This window comes from Syngnathoides biaculeatus, chromosome 14, assembly GCF_019802595.1.
Source record: "Syngnathoides biaculeatus isolate LvHL_M chromosome 14, ASM1980259v1, whole genome shotgun sequence".
NCBI lineage: Eukaryota > Metazoa > Chordata > Actinopteri > Syngnathiformes > Syngnathidae > Syngnathoides > Syngnathoides biaculeatus.
Window position 1 is genome coordinate 15,362,007 of NC_084653.1, and position 21,078 is coordinate 15,383,084.

Genomic DNA, 21,078 nt, shown 5'->3' on the forward strand with positions numbered 1-21,078 from the left:
TTATTACATGTGATATTTGGTGTTTACCAACACTGTAGTTGGTGAATGGACAAAGTCCATTTTTGATTACTGAAATATGATTCCTTTCCCATTAAATAAATAAAATAACACCCTCTGAATAATCTTTTGATTTCACATTTGACTTGATTTAAAATATTATTTTTTTCAATTGTGGTCAAGCCTCATTGTGGCCGGGATACCAGCTACATCTTGCTCCTGGATGGAAATCAATTTCACGTTCAATTGAGCATCATTCAGAGCTCGGTAAAGGGACATTGCCGTGGGATTACAGTATCAACTCCTTATCTGACAAACCTCTCAGCCCTCCTCTTCAGTCTGCGACCAATGCCGTTTGAAGCTCATTTGCCATGGCTGGTTTCAAAGTAATTCCAGGTTCCCCTGGTAAACCCATCAAAAATTTCAGTGCTTCGCGAAAAAATGAACAGTCACAGCTGTGAATTCTTCTCTGATTTCCTTCAGAATGGTCTCCATGTGTTTCCATATTGCAGGTAATCCCTTCGATTTCGATGCCAAGATGGTGCCAAAATAGGATAAAGTAAGTAAGTAGGAGGTGCAACCGCGTTAAGTAATGTAGCCCGTTACTCTAATTGCAGGAATTGCAGGTTGAACGTAAGTGGGTTGCAAATTTGTACCAAAGTTAGCTTTCTCGCAGGAGTGCACAAGAGGAAAAAACTTACGGTATATAAATAAGTAAAGGGGGAAAAAAACCGTTTTGTGATCTGCATGACAGGGTCGCGAGAGCTAAAGTGAAACATTAAATCAAGGCTAAATATGTCAAAAAAAAAATAGAAGGGAGGACACTTTTCCTCTACCTATTGTTTTGTAAAACAGTTTGATGATGTCAAGTCCTGCGTTTAATGTGTGTTTCTTCTTCTACCATGCGAAAAAAGATATGGTAACAAGGTTGCGTGCAAATTGTGGGACACACATTCCATGAATACTATTAATTTAAAGTATTTTTTTAAAAACACATTTTTACAAGAGACAGAAATGAAACGACTCTTGGGATGGGCTCAATCACTCCCGCGACCCTTGTGAGGATGATTGTCTTGGAAAATGAAATGGAACGTTTTATTTGAGATTCAATCTGGTCATGAGAAATTAAGGGGTTCTTAATTTATCTTATCTTTATATCACTATATGAAATCCCTCACAGGAATTATCTAATGACAAACAACAGACAATATGCTGACTGATATGACTGAATTACATATAGCTTGAAGAGATTCATGCATTAATAACAACAGAACTCACCAATTTTTCGTGCTTTAAATTCAATTTGTGATTTATTGAGAGCAACACACGATAGAAGCAAATTTTCGAGAGTACATTCCGATTCGAAATGTTGTTGAATACACAATGGCGAAAAAATATCAATATACTCTGTAACCCTTGTACAAGAAACACATTTGTCTCATTGAAGTTAAATTGAAATATGTGAATTACAAGGCCATTATTATTTCTTTTAAAATGAACTTGAAAGGGAATGCGGAACTTTAATTGAGGGAACCGATGGCCACTCGGACGTTTGAATAACAAACACAGGAAATACGGCAGAGGTCGCTTCCTACCGGTCTATCGTGCTTTCAAGTTATGCTTCATTTTGATGTTACGGTTTATTTTCCAAAAGCGCGTCGTTTCGGTAGGGGACCACAGCGACATGGATTTTGAACGATGCCAGTAAAGATTATGTGGTCCTCATTGCTGGATAAGAAATTTAAAAAAGTGATTCAATGCTATCCTAAAACTATGGTGGGAGGGTGATTGTATACATACATACATACATAAATAAATACATCATGCCACTGTCAGACATTCTGGACAGTCTTAAGGACAACCCCTACTTCGGGGCTGGTTTTGGACTGGTCGGGGTCGGAACCGCCTTGGCTTTGGCCAGGAAAGGAGCTCAGGTCGGGATGGTGTTTTTCCGCAGGCACTACATGATCACCCTGGAGGTACCCAGCAAGGACAAGAGCTACCACTGGCTGCTGAGTTGGATCACCAGGCACGCCACTCGAACCCAGCACCTGAGCGTGGAGACGTCCTACATGGCGCACGAAAGCGGACGCATTCAAACCCAGTTCGACTTCCATCCCAGCCCGGGAAACCACATTATCTGGTTAGCACCAAATAGACACTTGGCGTTCCAACTGTTAATGTCCATGTCACGGGCTGCTGAGCTCCCTGGACTTTATGTTGGAATTATAAAGTCTATTGTTAAAGATAACAAAAAAATAGATATACATTTTTCACATGTTTCAAGAAAATCTGAAAATTTTGAAATAAGTATGATTCAAGGCATTTAAAAAGTGTTGGCACTTATATTAAAAATTTTGATGCCAATATTTTCCCTTCTACTGTATACCAGTATTGCCTTTTCTATCTTCTTGACTGCTATTAAGCGGTATCTGTCAATCTCTACAAACCATTCACTTGAACTTGTAAATGTAATAGAAAACAAATCTTAAAATAGATTGCATTTGGGCGGCACTCACAGTTCTGAGGACCCGGGTTCAATCCCGGCCCCGCCTGTGTGGAGTGTGCGTGTTCTCCCCGTGCCCGCATGGGTTTTCTCGGGGCACTCCAGTTTCGTCCCACATCCCAAACCATGTATTAATTGGACACTCTAAATTGCCCCTAGCTGTGATTGTGACTGCGGCTTTCTGTCTCTCTGTGACTGGCAAGCAGTTCAGGGTCTACCCCGCCTCCTGCCCGTTGACAGCTGGGATAGGCTCCAGCACTCCCCGCGATCCTCATGAGGATAAGCGGCAAAGAAAATGGATGGATGGATAGATTGCATTTGTAATTAGTCTTTAATGTAATGCAAAATTTATACTTGTCCCTCGAACATGATAATTGCATTCTTGTTGATTTTGAAGGGAGTAAAATGTTAAAATATTGACTTTCTTCCTGCAATAACTTATGAATTTAATATAACATTATGAGTAGCTCTCAAATTGCGTAAGATTATGACTTCTAATTCTGATAAAATATGGATTTATACTTGTAAAATTTACTTGAAAAAAAAATCTCAAAACACCAATGAATTTATTATTGTATTATTACATGGAAACATTTTTCCTGTTCTAGATGGTAAAACTTCATCCTTTCTGTTGTGCTGTGCAGGTATGGCCGGAAGTGGATTAGAGTGGAGAGGACCAGAGAGAAACAAATGATTGACATGCACACGGGCACCCCATGGGAGTCCGTGACATTTACCGCGTTGGGCCGAGACCGAAAAGTCTTCTTCAATATTTTACAAGAAGGTATACACCCGAATCCGATTCCCTCATCTCATCCGCTCAACGTTGAGCGGTGCTCCCATCACATTCTCAGCCAGGGAGTTGGCGCTGAAGCAGGAGGAAGGACGGACGGTGATGTACACAGCCATGGGAGCCGAGTGGCGACCCTTTGGGTTTCCACGGCGACGCAGACCCCTTAGCTCCGTGGTGCTGGAAGCGGGTGTGGCCGAAAGGATCGTGGATGATGTGAAGGAGTTTATTGGAAATCCAAAGTGGTACACGGATCGAGGCAAGTGAAATTGTGAAATGAAAATGTGGTTCCCTGTTGCAGTCCATTTGAGGACCCCAAAATCAAAACTGAAGGTGAAACTAAGATATGGTAAATATTCCCATTTATTCACTTTGTATTGCTATTTGTATCCCTCGCCCCAGGTATCCCATACAGGAGAGGATATCTGCTGTATGGACCCCCTGGATGTGGAAAAAGCAGCTTTATGTTCGTTTTCTATACATTTTATTTGTAGCTCACATTCTGTTATCTTGGTTTTTGTTTTGTAAGACACAACTATTCATATTTCAGCACAGCTCTGGCCGGCGAGCTGGGCTATAGCATTTGTTTGATGAGTCTGAGCGACCGCTCGCTTTCGGATGACCGTCTCAATCACCTGTTGAGCGTGGCACCGCAGCAAAGTATCATTTTGCTGGAGGACGTGGACGCCGCCTTCGTTAGCCGAGAGCTGCTTCCAACAGAGAGTAAGTCCCTCTGACCCAAAGCTCAGTCAGTCGTGCTCCCTGCTCGCTAGTTTTCATGTTGATTGTACCAAGGCCAAAACCACCAATTTTTGCAAGTACATGTATCCTAGCAAAAATGTATATATTTTAGGATGTAATGAACATGACACCTCAAAGCTCACTCAGCAGCTGCCCCTGGGATGTTAGGGGGAAAAAAAAGAGGCCTGACTCCTGTCATACTCATCGGCATGAAATTTGAGCAACTTGTTTATCTTAACGGGACACAGGAAAAAGTCTCAAGGCCCTATAATGGAATTAAAATTGAACAAAGTCGTCCATTTTGATATGAAGTCGCCATTTTGGGCAGATTCCAACCCTCTTACTCTGTTAGGGGGAAAAAGAATCGAGTCAGTCCCAGGCATCAGTTTCACCGATCAAGAGGAAATTGCAGGTGCATGTGGATAATAACACCACAGGAAGTGGGCCATGTTGGTTTGGGTCACCCCTTTTGGACAAACTGCTTCAGTAGTATTTTTGGGTCTGATTAATGCACCTGTTTTTCATGGTCCTCTGGTTTGACTTTTACATTTCAATTACCCGTTTTCATATAGTTTGACTTTTGAATTTCCTTCACCTTCCCCAACAGATCCTTTAGCCTACCAGGGAATGGGAAGGTTGACTTTCAGTGGCTTGCTGAACTCTCTGGATGGAGTGGCTTCATCCGAGGCCAGAATCGTATTCATGACCACCAATTATATCGACAGGTACTCTTGGATGATGACAATATACCGTTCTGAATATATTTCTATACTGTATCAATTTATTTTTGTGTGAACACAGGTTGGATTCTGCACTAATCCGGCCTGGCCGCGTGGATCTCAAGCAGTACATTGGCCACTGTACCCACTGGCAGCTCAGTCAAATGTTTAGACGCTTCTATCCAGACCAGGCTGTCTCACAAGGTGAACATTTTGCGACACGTGCGCTTGCGAGCCGCACGGAAATCAGTGCTGCTCAGGTTCAAGGACACTTTCTGCTGCACAAAATGGACCCTGCGGGATCGATAGAAAACATCGCCCAAATGAAAGAATGATAAGGATTTTTTAAAAATAACTAATTTGGTGGAGAAAACAATAAAAAAACAGACTCTACATTGGCTATTGCTGAAGAAACAATGTTTGATAATAAAAAAAAGTGAGATGGGTCCTGCAATAAGATTTTGTGCAAGTTTGTTTTTTTTAACATGTATTTAGTTCCCAAGTGTTATTTTTTTAATAACAATCATGGTTCGAGCTGTTGAAACTCAACATCACAAATATTTTCAATCATGTTTTTCTTTGTCTTCTGTAAACAATAAAACTAAAAGGAATTTTTAATTTGGGCCTATCATTTTGGTAAATGGATAATCAGGCTTTATTTGAGCCCTGCCATTTAAATCAAAAGACATAAAAGACCAGATCTCTGTTGTTTCTGGCAGATAATCCCAAAGGATTATTTTTTTGTGTGCTGTGCGGTGTTGAGATTTTTTTTCTCTCTCAGATTGAGGCCAAAAATAGTAAATGTGATACCCTTTTAATATTCACAATTTGCTTGGAATACATTTGTTTGCTTTATGTGTATGTCTCATCTAAATTTAACTGTGTGCCCATTTTTACAGTATAGTGTATTGATGAAATATTAGACGAAGACAATTATGCACTATAATGGAATGTCTTGTAGTTCCCAAACATTTCAGTTCAGCTGTATTCATTGTCTTAATTGCACATAAATAATGAGATATAATAATGCTCCAACATCAAAATGAAGCATTTTCTATAACTCATTTAGTGTCTCACATCTCTGTGGCGATGTTTTCGTCCACTCTACCTTGCAGAATTGTTTGAATTCAGCAAAACTAGATGGCTATCGAACATGAACGGCTTTTTAAAAAAAATATAATTTTTTTTTATACAGTTGTGCCACTGCATTTAAATCGGATTCAAATCTGGACTTTGACTTTGCCACTCCAAAGTCATCTTTTTTCCCCCCAAGCCATTCATAAATTGAGTTGCTGGTGTGTTTAGGATCGTTTTAAAGCAGCAGAACCCAAGGAGGCTTCAGTTTGAGGTCACAAACTGATGGTTGAACATTATTATTCAAGAGGTCCTGAAGGATAGGCCCAAGACCATCCACTACCACCACCATGTCTGACTGTCGGCATGTTGTGTTTATGAAATGTTGGGCTACATATAAGCCGGATGTGTTTGTATAACATCTAGATGGTGGTATGCATTTTTAAAATGGTATTTTTTCTCCCATTTTACCCTATATCTATGTATAATGCGGACTATTGACTTTTGACCATATTTTAATTAAAAAATGGGCATTATCCACAAGATATTGCGATAATTTCATTTCTCGACTTCTGGAATGCCTTTGAATAGTGTTACTTTTTTGTAGCCTTTTTAGGTCTTTTGTCCGACTTGCTTCTGACAGGACAGATTCTGTTTGTGATTTTTTGATTTAACAGGTCTATGTAGTAGTAATTAGGGTTGGGTTTTATCAATAGAAAATTAACCAAAAATCGTGATTAACAAGGGGGTGATTACTTTTTCACATAGGCCAGGTAACTGAATATTTTTCTTCTTAAAGCCCGAGTTCTTGGAAGTTAGGGAGAGCCTTTGCCGGCAGTACAGGTGTATGTTTTTTTTTACCCCTGCTTTATGACTCATTAGAAAGATAGATAAAAATCGTCTTTAACCTCTGGGGTCATAATGAGTCATCGCTTATTATTGTAAGCAGTTTAGAAAAAAATGGCTGGATGCTTTTGAAAGCTCGAGTTGTACTCGGTAGACCAGGTAGATCAATTATAGCTGGACTAAAAGGGTTAAACTTTGTATGGAGTGCCCCTCCCTTCTGAACTCTTAAGTGTAATAGAAACTCGAGAACATAAAGCTATTTTCTACCCGTCATGGCTGCACGGCTGTTGCAGAGGAGTCTCTTGGCCGTGGCTCAGGTTTTCTCCAGAGGGTTTCCGAGTACGTCCACAAATTTGGGCTCGCTGGAGAAGCCTCGGACAGTGAAAGATCTCCCCCACGTCAGTGTCTTGGAGTTGCTCTACCGGATGGTGTTTCAGGGTTTCTACAGCCGGGCACATGAGCTTCAGGTACAATACACTCATTGTGTGTCGGTGTTAAATCACATCTAACTGTCTCAGATTTTCTCTGCCTGTTCCCTTTGCTGAGTTGAAATGTTTTCAACTAAAATGGGCAACTTTTTTGATTTTGTGCATGAGTCCTCGAGACTTTTTCATGTGTCCTATGATCGATGTCCACTAAATTTAGTATTGATCGGTGAAACTGGTGTCCCAGGCTAATTCCCCTCAGCTTCCCAACAAAATACTCACCCTGAAAACCGCCCCAAACGTCTACATCCTTTAACTAAAATGGCAGGCTTTCTGTTCATTTTTGGACATGGGCCCTTGAGCCTTTTTTTTTTTTTATGTCAGTTGGTGAAAGAGCTACAGTGGTCTGGAAGTGCAAACAATAGACCAAATTGTAAAACACTAACATTTCATGGAAAAAAAAAAAAAAAAAAAAAGGATGAAATACAACAACCAAAGACAAAACCCTTTAACATTTGATTCACAATTCAATATATTCTTTTGCACTTCCATGCCACCGTTGCTGATTTCTTTGCGCAATTTGTTCAAAAAGACGTACTCAAACCAAAATGTCCTTCGCAAGTGGGAATGGATCCTGTGAAGATAGATGTGTCCACCCAGTCTTGTATCATTTGGTCAACCTGGTTATGTAAATGTATGAGGGATGTATACAGTAAGGTGTTATGTTTAATTGGTTTTGGGAATATGTAGAGAGCTTTGGGAAAATTGGACATAAGCATGGTATTGGACTTAACAAGACAAAGTGTTTCTCCGTATGCCCTTTGCCTAATGACGCACCAGGATTGTCTTTTCATCCTTGTATTCACTCTCCAGGTGTACGAAAAGGAGCTCTACGGGCCCATATACAGAGACGGATTAAAGACCGTGTCCCTGAACACACCAAAGCTGCTGGAGGAAGTCTTGAGAAATGACGAAAGGTTCCCTTGCAGGGGAGACATGTCTTTTTGGAAGGATTATCGTGACATTAGAGGACTTGGCTACGGACCTTTCACAGTGTGAGCACACACAGCAAAATGCGTTTTCATTGCAGTGCAATGAAATCCCTTTCCTTTGTGTGTCCAAACAGTGGCTTGTAAAATGAGCAAAGTCCTGTCAGGTGACAATGGATAAACCACATAGTGAAATTGTGCCAAGAGAACAATTAAGATTGGGAACAATCATTGACCACTGGCTATACGTGCCTGGCTATTGCCAGGCCACCAATCCAGAGGTGGGAGTATGTCTCAAGAAATACTGAATATTATAGTCCAGGCAAGAAAAGCAGGATCTCACCTGAGACTGGTCGCCATCCGATCACTGGGCATTTGCAGATTCACACATGCATTTAGTCTGTAATCCATACATGACTTTTGGTTATAAAGAAGATGGGTGTCACCCTGGAGTAGGCGCCGACTAATCAAGGGGCACTTATACTGTAGCTAAATGGCCGTTCACAGTTAAAGTCCCACCTATGGAAAATTTAGTCTTCAATCAACCTCATGACTATGACCAGAGAATCAGGGTCTCACCCTGGATTGGTTGCCAGACAATGGAAGGGTCTATGTACAGCATATACATAAATGTGCGTTCTCAAACTCATTTTTGTTGTGGGCCACTTTGTAGTTATGCCCTTAGAAGCACGTTATGACGGTAAAACTATATAAATAATCACCGCATCATATTATTACATACTGTGTACACAAAAAATAACCAAAACTAGTTTTGAAATAGGTGGAATGGAGGCCTATTGGTTAGCACATCTTCGTCACGAGGGTTGCGGGCGTACTGGAGCCTATCCCAGCTATCTTTGGGCAACAGGATTTTGGAATATAGTAGGAAGCCAGAGTGACCTGAAAAAAGCCACACAAGTGTGGTTCTGGGGGGTCTTCTTCAGGTACTCCAGTAACAATGCAAACCCCACACAGGAAGTTCAGAGCCCAGTTTTGAAACTGAGAACCGCGGATCACTTTACACCGTTATTATCAACCTTTTCATTGGCAGTATGTGAAATGATCCACTTCTTGATTGAAGTTGAAATTGGGTTCATTTTATTTATGTTCCAAGGGAGGGAGAGAACTGGCACAAGCTGCGGGTGGCGCTGAACAAACGCATGATGCATCCCAAAGATTCTGCCCTCTATGGCAGAATTCTCAACATGGTGGTCGCCGACTTCATCGCCAGGCTGCGCTACGTGCGTCGGTGCAGCCCAACCGGAGATTTGGTGATGAATTTGGCCAATGAGTTTTATCGTTTTTCACTTGAGGGTAAGGGCGGTTCTCGCCACACTCTTATCAGTTTCCTTTCAATTTATTATTATCATTATTTTAATACCTGCACTGTCTGTAGATTGATTTCCTGTTTTCACTGGTGCACAATTTCTTTTTTTTTTTTTTTTTTGATCAGGAGCACTACAGTTGCAGCGAAGCTCACGACAGACAGCAGTTTGGCAAATAGTGAACAATTTTTCCAAAAAACAAGCTTCAAGCTTTTTAATGCCACCCAAGATAAAGATTAATGTAAAATTAGTACATTTAACAACAAACATAAATTAATGTAAAAGTGCTAGTGTGATGGGACATATATACAAACAATTTTATGTGTCTTTTGAGGGAGGGCTGAAAGATTAATGACATTGTAATGTAGAATGAGACTTGAATGTTTTAACTTATGAGGATGTTTACAGGATGAATTAAACTTCAATGGAACACTAATTGGTGTCAAGGAAGGATGTTGAAGTGATATATCTTGACTGAATGACGAATTATACATTGGGCAGTAACTAACATTTGCCTGTGTTGTTACAGGGAGTCTTTTTGGGCTGTTGGAATTCATATAATCTGTAAAATATATATTTTTAAGGGTAATGTTTTAAAATGAGTTGGAAATTATTTTGTAATTAACAGCTGTTGTAGTGGTCTTTTTCGGCTCTTTTATTGGTCCCCCTTTCAAATTGGGTAAGTACAGTGGGGAGTAAATTGAGGGAACATCATTATTTTAAAAAGAAAGAAAAAAAAAAAGTGTATAAAATGCACTTTTTACAGTAAATAAAGCTGATTTGCTTTGATCTACTTAGGTATCGCCACAATATTGTTTGAGACCAGACTGGGGGCTCTGGAAAAGGACATTCCGGCAGGTACGCAACAGTTTATCGACGCCATAGCCAAGATGTTTTCCAATAGCCTGGCTGTGGTGGCGATGCCCAAGTGGAGCCGGAATCTGCTGCCCTACTGGGGACGCTACATCGACGGATGGGACGGCATTTTCAGCTTCGGTAATACGTGAAGTACGGCGTTAAATCAAATTCACTTGAAATGTACGACAACATTGACATGTCTGTCGTGACTGTACGCAGGAAAACAGACATTTACCATTTTGGGTTTAATCACCCATTTGGGAAGAATTCCCTTAGTTGTAACCCTAACCCCAAGGAAAATTTAAAGCAAAACAAAAAAAACAGCAGTTGTATCCAAATCGACATGAAATTTGGTGGACCTGTTGATTGTACATAACAGGTTGCATGAAAAAAAAGTCTTAAGGACTCATGGCTGAAATTGTACAGGACATACCAACCATTTTAGTTTGAAGAAATTGCCTTCGTCCTACTCTGGGAAGTTCATAGCTCGCTTTTTGTCTACCAAAAGTAGGCAGAGAACTACATCAAAGTTTAATGACCATTTTGAGGGTTTGCCATGAAAAAAGCTTCATCACCGCTGCTTATACAAAACGAAACATTATCTGCCATAATTTTCAGCCAAGATGTTGATTGACAAGAAGCTGGAGGACATTCAGCAGCGCGTGGACCGCAACCAGGATGTGGAGGGAGAGTACCTGACGTACTTGCTGTCAAACACTGAGATGGAAACCAAAGACATATATGGTAGCATCGCCGAGCTTCTCTTAGCCGGAGTGGACACGGTAAATATTTATTCTTGCAGTGATTCACAGAAGTGGCATCCCTCTTGGGTTAAGTGAACGCTCACTCTATTTAATGTTCAAACTGTATAATGATTTATTTAATCCAGTATAGTACATTTCTCAAGTACTGTTCAGTTGTATTTAACTTTTAAGAACAATACAACTGAATGGAATCTTTTAGAAATGTTTTTGAAATATATCACTAGGTACAATTAATTTTGTATTTAACGAGTGTAATACATTGCTGAGTATTTGGATCGAGCGATGTTGATGGAGAAATGTGAAATTGTAATTGTTATTTGGCCTTTCTATTGAACAGCTCGTGAATATTTTTGTTGAACCATTCCAAAAATAAGTAATTACTATGGCATTTATGGGTGCACATTGTAGTTAACGTTATGAGGTTTGCCCCCCCCCAAAAAATTGCTCTTTCAGGGATCCCTTGAACCCACTAATTATATGAATAAAAAGAGAAAAAAATAAACCAGTATACTATGCATTTATTGTAGAAATATAATCTGATTTATTATTTTTCTGAAAAAAAATTTAATCAAGTGCAACTTGTAATAAACTAACTTAAATTGCCCCCCCCCCCAAAAAAAAAAAAAGTCCATCAAATACAGTACAGCACTGCTGTAGTGAATAGGTGTACTTGAAACAAGGTGACAAAATAATGAAGTTGATTAATTTGGTCTTAAACCCTTCAGCAATTGAAAAATAAATAATCCAAAACATTTCACGGGGCCCCAAGCCGGCGCTGTGTTGTACTAAAAATGAAAGTTAGTCAAGTTGCTCTGACGTTATTCCCATCATTTTTTTCTTTTTTTTTTTTTTGTGGTTCAGACCTCCAACACTCTGACATGGACTTTGCACCTGCTGTCCCAGCACCCACAAGTCCAGGAGAAGCTTCATGGAGAAGTATCAGAGTTAAAAACTGTAGATGGGACCCCGTCTGCGGAGGAGGTCACCAGCTTGCCGTATTTAAGAGCTGTCATCAAAGAAGTGCTCAGGTACGGGACGTTGGATTTTCTTGGATGTTTTTCCCCACACATTGTTTTCCTATTGGTTGCGCCATCTTCAAAAACTCACCTATGTTTTTACGGGTCGCCCGTATAAATCACACAGTCGTGCCCCCTGTAAAGACAGGAGAAAAATGCCTAGTTTCACCGATTGACCTGGGTGGACATGCCACACAAAAAAATTTACGGAATTAACCCGGATGTCAGCCATTTTGGTTTGAAGTTCCCATATTGGGTAATTATAAGCTTTGTACTTTGGTGAACTCCAACTAGAGATTTTCTTGAAATATTTCTTATATATTTAAACCTGTACTCTTCATCTGCATGGATCTCTTTGCCATTGTGCTAAAACAGTTTTGCTGTGGAAGAGGGGAGTTTGAAATGCTCCCTCCGCTTATTTTCAAATGTTAAAATTATTCAGATGTTTATTGAAAATGCATCCAGACAGAGGGACAGAGTGGACAAGAGGATTAGAGGTGCAAACCACAGGAGAACAATTTTGAGATAGTCTTGATATTTGCACACAAGTAACGTTAAAAACAGTTATTTGTAGATTGGGTTTTCGGAGTTCATCGTAATTAGCCCCAGGTGGTATCAGGTATTCTTTAGAGATGGTGGAACCAAAATGTCTTGCATTTTTCCCTTCACCGTCTGTCTAAAGTAGGCGGTGCGGGCACCAAACTTTGACAATCATTTGTTGGATTTGCCACGAAAAAGAGACTCCAAGGCCCCCGTTTGCCATTGCTTGCAGTTTTAATTGGTGTTTTTTTTTTTTTTCTTACAGGATGTATCCAGTAGTCCCCTTTAATGCAAGGATCATGAGTGAAAAGAGTGTTATTATTGGTGGATATCAGTTTTGCAAAAATGTAAGTCTTACACACCCTTTGTTTCAGGGTTCTCAAACGTTTTGGATCGAGGGACTCCTTACATCCATCCATCCATCCATTCATTTTCTTAGCCGCTTGTCCTCACGAGGGTCGCAGGAGTGCTGGAGCCTATCCCAGCTGTCAAGGGGCAAGAGGCAGGATACACCCTAAACTGGTTGCCAGCCAATCGCAGGGCTCATAGAGACAAACAACCACACTCAATCACACCTTGGGGCAATTTAGAGTGTCCAATTAATGTTGGATGTTTTTGGGATGCTTTTTCAAAAGAAAAAAAAATCCGACTTTTTTCCTTGCAATACACCTTTTATTAAAAAAAAAGTTATTCATTTGGGAATTTCAGAATTATTGATACGAATAAATATTTGAGTTTGCAGTTGGGTTAAAGCTAAGGAATACATGAGTAATTTTTTTTTTTTTTAAACCTGCCAGAACTCATATACAGGACTACATATATATATTTTAATGATACAGCATAATGTTAGTCAAATTATTTTCCGGATCCCCACATTATGGCGAGCAAGATCCCAGTTTGAGAACTGCGCACTCAAGACTTTATCGTGTGTTTATCAATTTCCTGTATTGCTGCCAATAATGGCATGTCAACTAATTTGATCATTGGCGTTTGTCCAGACGGTTTTCACATTTTGCCACTACGCCATCAGTCACGATGAGGAAACCTTCCCAGAACCGTTCTCCTTCAAGCCGGAGCGATGGCTGCGGGATGGCCGAGAAAGGCCCAACGCTTTCGGCTCCCTCCCGTTTGGCTTTGGCGTGAGGAGCTGCGTCGGGCGCAGAATTGCTGAGCTGGAGATGCATCTGGTTTTATTTCAAGTCAGTAGCCTTAAAAAAAAAAAAAAAAAAGTGTATATATATATATATATATATATATATATATATATATATATATATATATGTATGTGTGTGTGTGTGTGTGTGTGTATATATACATATATATATATATATATATATGTATGTGTGTGTGTGTGTATATACATATATATATATATATATATATATATATATATCATTGTATGCAAGGTGGGCTGTGGTCAATATGCAGTACTGTATATACAATGTTCCTAAAATATCCTGTGGGTGAGCATTTATTCTACTTCTGATGATTCCGATTTGCTTAAAAAAAAAAAAAAGTACTATAGGTACCATTATTTATGAGTTATAACTTTATGGTATGCTTTGTTTGTTTTTCAGATAATCAGGACGTTTGAGCTCAAACCAGACCCGAATGTCGGAGAGGTGAAATGCCTCAACCGCACCGTCCTGGTTCCAGACCGACCGATCAGTGTCCATTTTGTGGACCGGGGATGCGAAAAGCCAGTCTAGGAATTATTTTGTCTGACGAACATACAGTCATCGGCCACTATTCCCGAGGGAAAGGGACTGAGCCCTGTCATCAATAGCGATACATGATGGCGCGAAAGCACTACTTTTCTGTCAGGCAGGGCTTGTGGCATTTTAGGCAGTTTTAGAAACTTAAACAAAACATTTTTCAGTGAATAACGGAAGATAGAATACCTAAAGAAATCCACCAATGGTTAAATTTGCATGTAAGTACTGTATATTGATTTAAGAAACAAAAGGAAAAAAACCCACATATTTTATACTGTAAATTTACACAGCTTTATAACTAATTATGCAAATTACATTTTTCTGAGATTTTCCTAGTCAATGCAAATGACAGTCAGCATATTTTAGTTATCAACTGTTTTGAGTATAGTTCATATGTTATTGAATAAACCTCTCAATCATGAAAAAAACTCAAATTCACTATATCTAATTGTGTTAAACAAGTTTCAGAAATGTTTATGTGTTATATATAGTACTGGATATAGGTTGTAAACAACTGAAAATAGCGATTTGTTAAATTTGAAGCTTTTAAAGATCACATTTACTGAAATCTAAAACTTACGTACATGTGATTTTTTTTCGGGTGAGTTTTTCCCCCCTCTTCTAGTAAACTGGAAAAAATAATGTCAATGTGGGGTTTTGTGTCAAGACTTTTGAGAAAAGGAATTTATTTATTCCATTTTAGAATAAGGGTGTTAAATAAAACATGGAAAAAATGAAGTTCCGCCACAAAATGGAGGGAAAACACCTTAAACGGAGAGGATCACAAAGCGTCAGCATCATGCACCAGGTTCTCAATTGTTGTTTTTTTTACACTGCAAATACCACCACAAAATATATTTAGCACTCCAAGTATTTCCAACCTTGAAATACAGTAGTGTAGAAGAAATGTTTTATTCTAAAAAAAGTACATTTAATATTATTGTAAGCCACTCTAAAATTATGCAATTTCTACATTAAAATATAGCAGCATGGGGAAAAAAACATTAACTACAAATGTACTGCACAAAAGGTAGCTCAAACTTGTACTTCAGTGAATGTTACACTTAACGATTAAATGCTATTGATTGTCTTCAATTTAAATTTGACTGCGCTGTACTTAAATGTACTTTACCAGAATTAAATACACATTTAAACACCTCTGGCGTCATGCCCATTTTGAACATTTAATTTAGTGATTGTTTCACATACCGCTAGAGGGAGCCCCACGCTTAAAAATCACGGCTCCAGCCCTCCCGTGACCCTTGTGAGGATAATGAGATAATGAATGGATGGATGGATAGATAAAACAAACCACTTCCACGATACTCACTGATAGTATAAACTAGCATTATGGTAAGCGATGAGTATACAGGGATTCACAAGATATTGTAAACATCCAATAAATTGTACAGGCGCTACTCAAGTGTCTGTATTGTATCGTGTAGATCTGAATTTGTTTGACTTTATTTGTTTAATTGTGTCCCTGTGTGTGTGTTTGTATGTTTTTTGTGAGCTTGTGTGTAACACTTAAATTGTTACTTTAAAAACGGAAACCCCAATTTACATTTATATATACTTTGGAATGGCCATCCTTGTTCAAAAACTCAACTGCAAGGTAGAAACCCCTCAAATTCAAACGCTATGATTTCATTTTTTTGCCACCGTGCCACGTAAGAAAATTCGAGAGTAAAGACAAAAGACATTAAAATATGACTGTAGTTGTTAGTTGTATCTATGTCAACAAATGTCGCTGTTCGCCGAGTTGACGTTTAGCAGCCCGAGCAACCATTAGCAACGGAGTCTCAAGCTAAATATACAACTTTTCGGGATTTCCGCCATTCTCAGCACGGATGTGTGAGTGAAATAACCCGTGTTCCCTTCATGTCATTTATTTGAAAATTGTCAATTTTTAAATTTGACAACGAGATGGCCTTAATATAGCGTCATATAAGTGATTAATTTGAACGCAACGCGTATTCAATGGCCTCTTTTCCACCTTTTGAAGCGTGTCTTTTGACATATTGTCTTTTATAATCGTCACCGCATGTTTTGTCCATCTTTTAAAAATATAGCCATTGCAAAAGTGTCCAAATTTTAATAGTTTGTTGACTTTCGCCTGTTTGCTGTTGAACAGATTTGGCTTGTTGCTACCAGTGCGTATTCGGGTGCTCCTCGAATAGTTGGTTGAGGAGACAACCCATGATACTATAACCACTAAACACGTTTGGCAAATAAAACAATGTTTATACATATTTTTCCCTTTCAACGTGGATGTGATGTCTTCAGACTGGTAAGCGTTTGACAGCCGTTTTGGTCTAATCGACTACCACATGTCGTAGTTTGTGTTTTAGTGACCAGACAGATAAATTGGTCTCCCATTCAGAAAAACTGATTCGTCTCTTCTTGTGGGACCAGGAAGACGTTTGTACGTGGTTAAATGCACCCCAGGGTATTGAAAGAAATACATGTATATTTTTAAGTCAACGAGGTTGATAACTATGTTCCATTCAGACTGGTAAGTATTTAACCGGTGTTTAGATTTTTTTTTTTTGGGGGGGGGGGGGGGGGCTACCATGGTAACTGGCTTGTGTCGTTTTAGTTACTGGCCAGGCAAATACATCTTGCTCTTAAGAAAAACCGATTCGTCTCATCTTCTACGTTTATTACTTTGTTACTTTTAAATAAAAATGTCAGAAAGGTACATTTATTGAAATTACGATCACAGTATGGTTGTGGAAAAGCACTTCGGCACGTTCACAGTGACAAACAATGTTTTTGTAAACATAGGTAGGTTATTTTTCCTGTTGCCATAATTTTAAAAGTCCTGTTAAAGTCAAAATGAATTAATTTTGAATGTGACCCACTAGAGAGAATTTTTTTTTCATAACCATGCCAAATTTGAATGATTAAAATAAAGATTTCAAATGTATAACGAGGCTTCAAAATGTTGAACAATGAAGCCTCCACAATTGAGTACTATGCAGTTCTGAATCTTTCCAAATGTTCAGCAAATATCTGAATTTACTTTTCAGGGTCCGTAATCAATGAAGATTAGTGAAGTGGCCCGAAGAAACCATGCAACACCAAGTTTACACGGATGATGGAGTACGTTTGGAATACCCCTTTCTCCCTTTTGTCTCTTCACTCCGTCAAACAATTTCTCTCCGAATTGTTTGAGGCTCGTCTCACAAGATGTTATTTTCACTTCCCACAGGTCCACCAAACGGATCTATGGATGGAATCGAGACCTTCGTTTTCATCCTGGCCACATCTCAAGTCGAGCTCTGTTGGAACGGATGGAGAAAGTTAGTATAATGTTACAAGATTAGGGTGATATCGAATGGGCCCGTCATTTATTTATTTAACTTTTTTGGATTAGTGTGTGTTGAAGACATGAGTTGCGAAGCGGATGTTGTACCAAATATGGGAAGATGTCCGAGTCTCACAAAAAGGCCCTCAAACAATGACCGCATGCTCCCGATTAAAAAACGCCGTAGCCTACGGAAAAGTCTGGTTAAGTATATATGGTGAGTTGAGGTGCTTCTTTTTGCTTGAATGAATCCTTGTGACATCTTTTCTGTCCCGCATAAGTACAGTGAGATGTAAAGAGGATCTTACCATAGCTTTGTAGAAGTAGTACTGTACGTTGGTGTTAAGGAACAATGATCAACTGAGAAACTGTGAGGCCTGTGTTGGGGAGGAGCTAAGTTTAGCCTGGGTTATCAGTGTAAGTTACAGATCCACGTATGCACCCTTTGGTTGCATTTTTTCAAAATGTTTTATTTTTATTTTTAGCCAACAGCAAGGTGAAGAGGATGATGACCCTTCAAAGAGTGATTTTGAAAAGGTGGCACTCACGTACACAAACACACACACACACACACACACACAAACACACACATGCACAATGGATCCTTTTAGGCTGCATATGCACTGCAGGTATGACAATTTTGATGACATTCAGCTCTCAATGACAATTGGGTTGGATCCTGCATGTCAAACTCAAATCCTGGGGGCCCGATTTGGCCTGCCACATCAAAATGATGTGGCCCATGATAGCAAATTGTGTCAATCTCGACCAAAATTTCAATTTTCCAAATGTAAGAAATAATATATTCCAAGCGTTGTTGTTGTATGAATCTGCCTTTTTACACTAACTCAATAAATAGTTGAACAAACGTATGATTTCAGAACTAGTCATCCAGCAATTTGTTGTGTATGTGATAATATAATGAGGCGAGGAAACAGTTCTATGGTTTCACCTATTTCTTTTTTTCAGTTCTTTTTTTCTGATTATTTATTTAATTTATATGGTTTCATAATGGCCCTTGAGACTGTGACCACAATGTGCCCCAAGATAAAAATGAGTTTCACACCGTTGCTTTAGACCTTCCTTTTAAGGATCAAGTCATCTCTTCTCATTTCTTGATTAACTTTTCACAATCTCACTGTTTTTTCCCACATAAACTGTAACTGCAGATGTATAAATAAGTGCAACACAGTACAAAGAGTGTGTGAAAGACAATGTCCAAAGTTTGGAAACCATATCTGTTACGTGTCAGATTTTTAATCCACATTTAGCAGAGGCCCAATTCTGATATGAGGCTATTCCATCGTTTTTCTTCTTTTTACTCTATGTACCATGCAGTTAAATCCCAGAATCCAGGAAAAAAATCCAAAGTGCACACAGCTAAAACACCTACTGTAAATACTGCTCATATTATCCTAACAACCAGTGATGTTTAATGTTCTGCCGCAGAAATATTACCATTACATTCAAAATGGCATCAACCTGGAGCATCTGACTCCTCTGCAAGACTCTTGGGTGAAGAATATCATGGGGAAGGTGCCGGGTCACCTGAAGAGCCAGAACGAAACCCTGAACGCGCTGCTCGATGAAGTCAAGGACGACTACTTGCTCAGCATCAAGACTGCAATCTGTAATTACGCTTTCTCTCTTAATGGCCGTTCTTATCCTCTAGCTGTTTAATTTCTATTTTGGATGCTTGGGACTTTTGTGCGTACAGTTACAGTAGATGTTTCCATCCAATTATGGTGGATGGAACTTATCTCGGGTGCTCATTTTCCCCGCAATTTTCAATCAATCAATCAATCAAACAACCAAAACTTCATTTGTACAGTATCTTTCATGCATGGGTTGGTTTCTGAGATTTCCTGTGTTTTAACACCCCCCCACCCTCCAAAAGACAAATCTAAAATTAGACTTAACCGTAATTCTAGTAAGACTCTTAAAACCCCATGAAAATGTAAAAAGGTTTGGGGTTTTGTTCTTTGTACTCATTACAAAAATCGGGGAATGTGCCAGGGTGTTTATCCTAGTGATACAACTGCCTCACAGTTCTGAGGACCAGGGTTCAAATCCTGGCCCTGCCTGTGTGGCGTTTGCAAGTTCTTCTGGTGCCATCTTGGGTTTTTCTCCTGGCATTCCGGTTTCCTCCCACATCCCAAAAACATGAAGGCTAGATTCATTGGAAACTTTAAATTGTCAGTAGGTGTGAATGTAAGTAGGAACTGTCGTTTAACCAGTTGTTTACTGTGCAGCCGAGAATAAATTTGTATTTTTTAAATCCACCTGGAAAGTATGATTTTTTTTTTCTACCCTAAACTTAGATCTGAATATTATTTTACTATGAATATATCCATCGGGAAAGATTTCATTCTTGTAATGGCTTTTTGTCGGGACAGTATGCATCCTTGCTCGACTAAAAGTTACATTTTTTACATCAGCATTCACTTAATCACTACAACTTTTTCCCTCTGTAAAATAGGCAACGTTTCAATTCCTCTGGTATTTCGGAGTGCAAATGATATTTATGTTGTCATGATGTTAGGATCATTTGGGGGTCCCTGGAAACATTTCTGTCTTGTAGTGGGTCCTTGAAGACAAAAATAATCAAGAAACCCTACTCTGTACCACAGTGCATGTAATCTCATCCTTCATCGTCACTTATTGCAGTGAAATACACATTCTGTGATCCTGAGGAAGCTGATGAGGAGTCGGTGAAAGATCTTCCGCTTCACAGACTTGAGTACATTTGTCTTATCTTCCAGTTTGAGATTGTTGTCGATTGAAAAGAATTTAATTGAATCCATTGTTTGTTAATCTGAGGTTGGTGCGGGTGCCCAAAGGATGGAAAGATTCCTTTTTGATTTCACAAAAGAGGATGAACAATTGGCTGCACTCTTTCAACACCACCATGCAGCAGGTGCTCAACCTGTGGAACACTACTTACAGGTATGTGTTCTCCAAATACGCCATTTGTTACTTGAATTAGAATACTGCGTCATAAAATGAAGTCTCCTCGCAGAGATTTGCGTCTGATTGATACTGCCGAACTCCAGAGCAGAACCGAGTCCATGGAGTTGTCGGCATTTCAGCAAAATGCCAACGGCCAAATTGGCAACGTCAGAGGAACGCTTCTCAACAAGTGAGCAAGACAATTAAAACTAGAGAATACAATTTGTGCAGAAATTATGTATTCATGATGAAAGGGTGCTGCTGAACTAAAATGCTGTGGAATCTGGAACTTTAGCTAACAAACTTCTTTGACTGGAATCTCGAAAGAAATTAAGTTCCTGAACTGACCTCTTTCCTACTCCATCCGCATTTCTCAACCAGTTCAAACCTTTGCAACTTCATGTGTCACATTCTGTATTTGGTGATATCAACAATTACATGAATTCCATAATTTTTTCCCATCACCATAGAAATAAAAAACAAGGTAAATAATAACATTGTCCTGGAGCTGGCA

General features: G+C 39.2%; 3 protein-coding genes across 12 annotated transcripts in view; all 3 read left to right on the top strand.

The window, feature by feature from the left end:
- Window positions 1-290: 290 nt before the first annotated feature.
- Window positions 291-6,362, top strand: LOC133512250 (mitochondrial chaperone BCS1). Of its 6 annotated transcripts, XM_061841697.1 has the most exons (9): window positions 291-402; window positions 510-556; window positions 1,955-2,140; window positions 3,148-3,287; window positions 3,358-3,552; window positions 3,696-3,759; window positions 3,844-4,016; window positions 4,642-4,759; window positions 4,836-6,362. In XM_061841697.1, the coding sequence occupies exons 2-9, from the start codon at window positions 528-530 to the stop codon at window positions 5,086-5,088; spliced, it is 1,158 nt and encodes a 385-aa protein (XP_061697681.1). In that variant the 5' UTR covers window positions 291-402; window positions 510-527; the 3' UTR covers window positions 5,089-6,362. The 6 variants fall into 6 exon arrangements, with proteins under 6 accessions (XP_061697681.1, XP_061697679.1, XP_061697680.1 ...); XM_061841695.1 differs by lacking the exon at window positions 510-556 and having other exon boundaries at window positions 324-509; XM_061841696.1 differs by lacking the exon at window positions 291-402 and having other exon boundaries at window positions 406-556.
- A 583-nt stretch (window positions 6,363-6,945) lies between these two features.
- LOC133511790 (sterol 26-hydroxylase, mitochondrial) lies at window positions 6,946-14,312 on the top strand. The gene is made up of 9 exons (XM_061840720.1): window positions 6,946-7,140; window positions 7,972-8,153; window positions 9,202-9,401; window positions 10,211-10,408; window positions 10,889-11,052; window positions 11,896-12,062; window positions 12,856-12,937; window positions 13,589-13,789; window positions 14,168-14,312. The coding sequence occupies exons 1-9, from the start codon at window positions 6,946-6,948 to the stop codon at window positions 14,297-14,299; spliced, it is 1,521 nt and encodes a 506-aa protein (XP_061696704.1). The 3' UTR covers window positions 14,300-14,312.
- A 1,217-nt stretch (window positions 14,313-15,529) lies between these two features.
- Window positions 15,530-21,078, top strand: part of dnah7 (dynein, axonemal, heavy chain 7) — an 85,730-nt gene continuing 80,181 nt past the window's right edge. Inside the window, exons 1-9 of one of the 5 annotated variants that reach the window (XM_061840716.1) lie at window positions 15,530-15,658; window positions 17,338-17,410; window positions 17,520-17,610; window positions 17,685-17,832; window positions 18,101-18,152; window positions 19,065-19,245; window positions 20,283-20,355; window positions 20,436-20,561; window positions 20,635-20,754. In XM_061840716.1, coding sequence (XP_061696700.1) covers window positions 17,381-17,410; window positions 17,520-17,610; window positions 17,685-17,832; window positions 18,101-18,152; window positions 19,065-19,245; window positions 20,283-20,355; window positions 20,436-20,561; window positions 20,635-20,754 — 821 coding nt within the window. In that variant the 5' untranslated portion in view covers window positions 15,530-15,658; window positions 17,338-17,380. The other 4 variants (XM_061840715.1, XM_061840713.1, XM_061840714.1 and 1 more) reach the window with 4 other exon arrangements.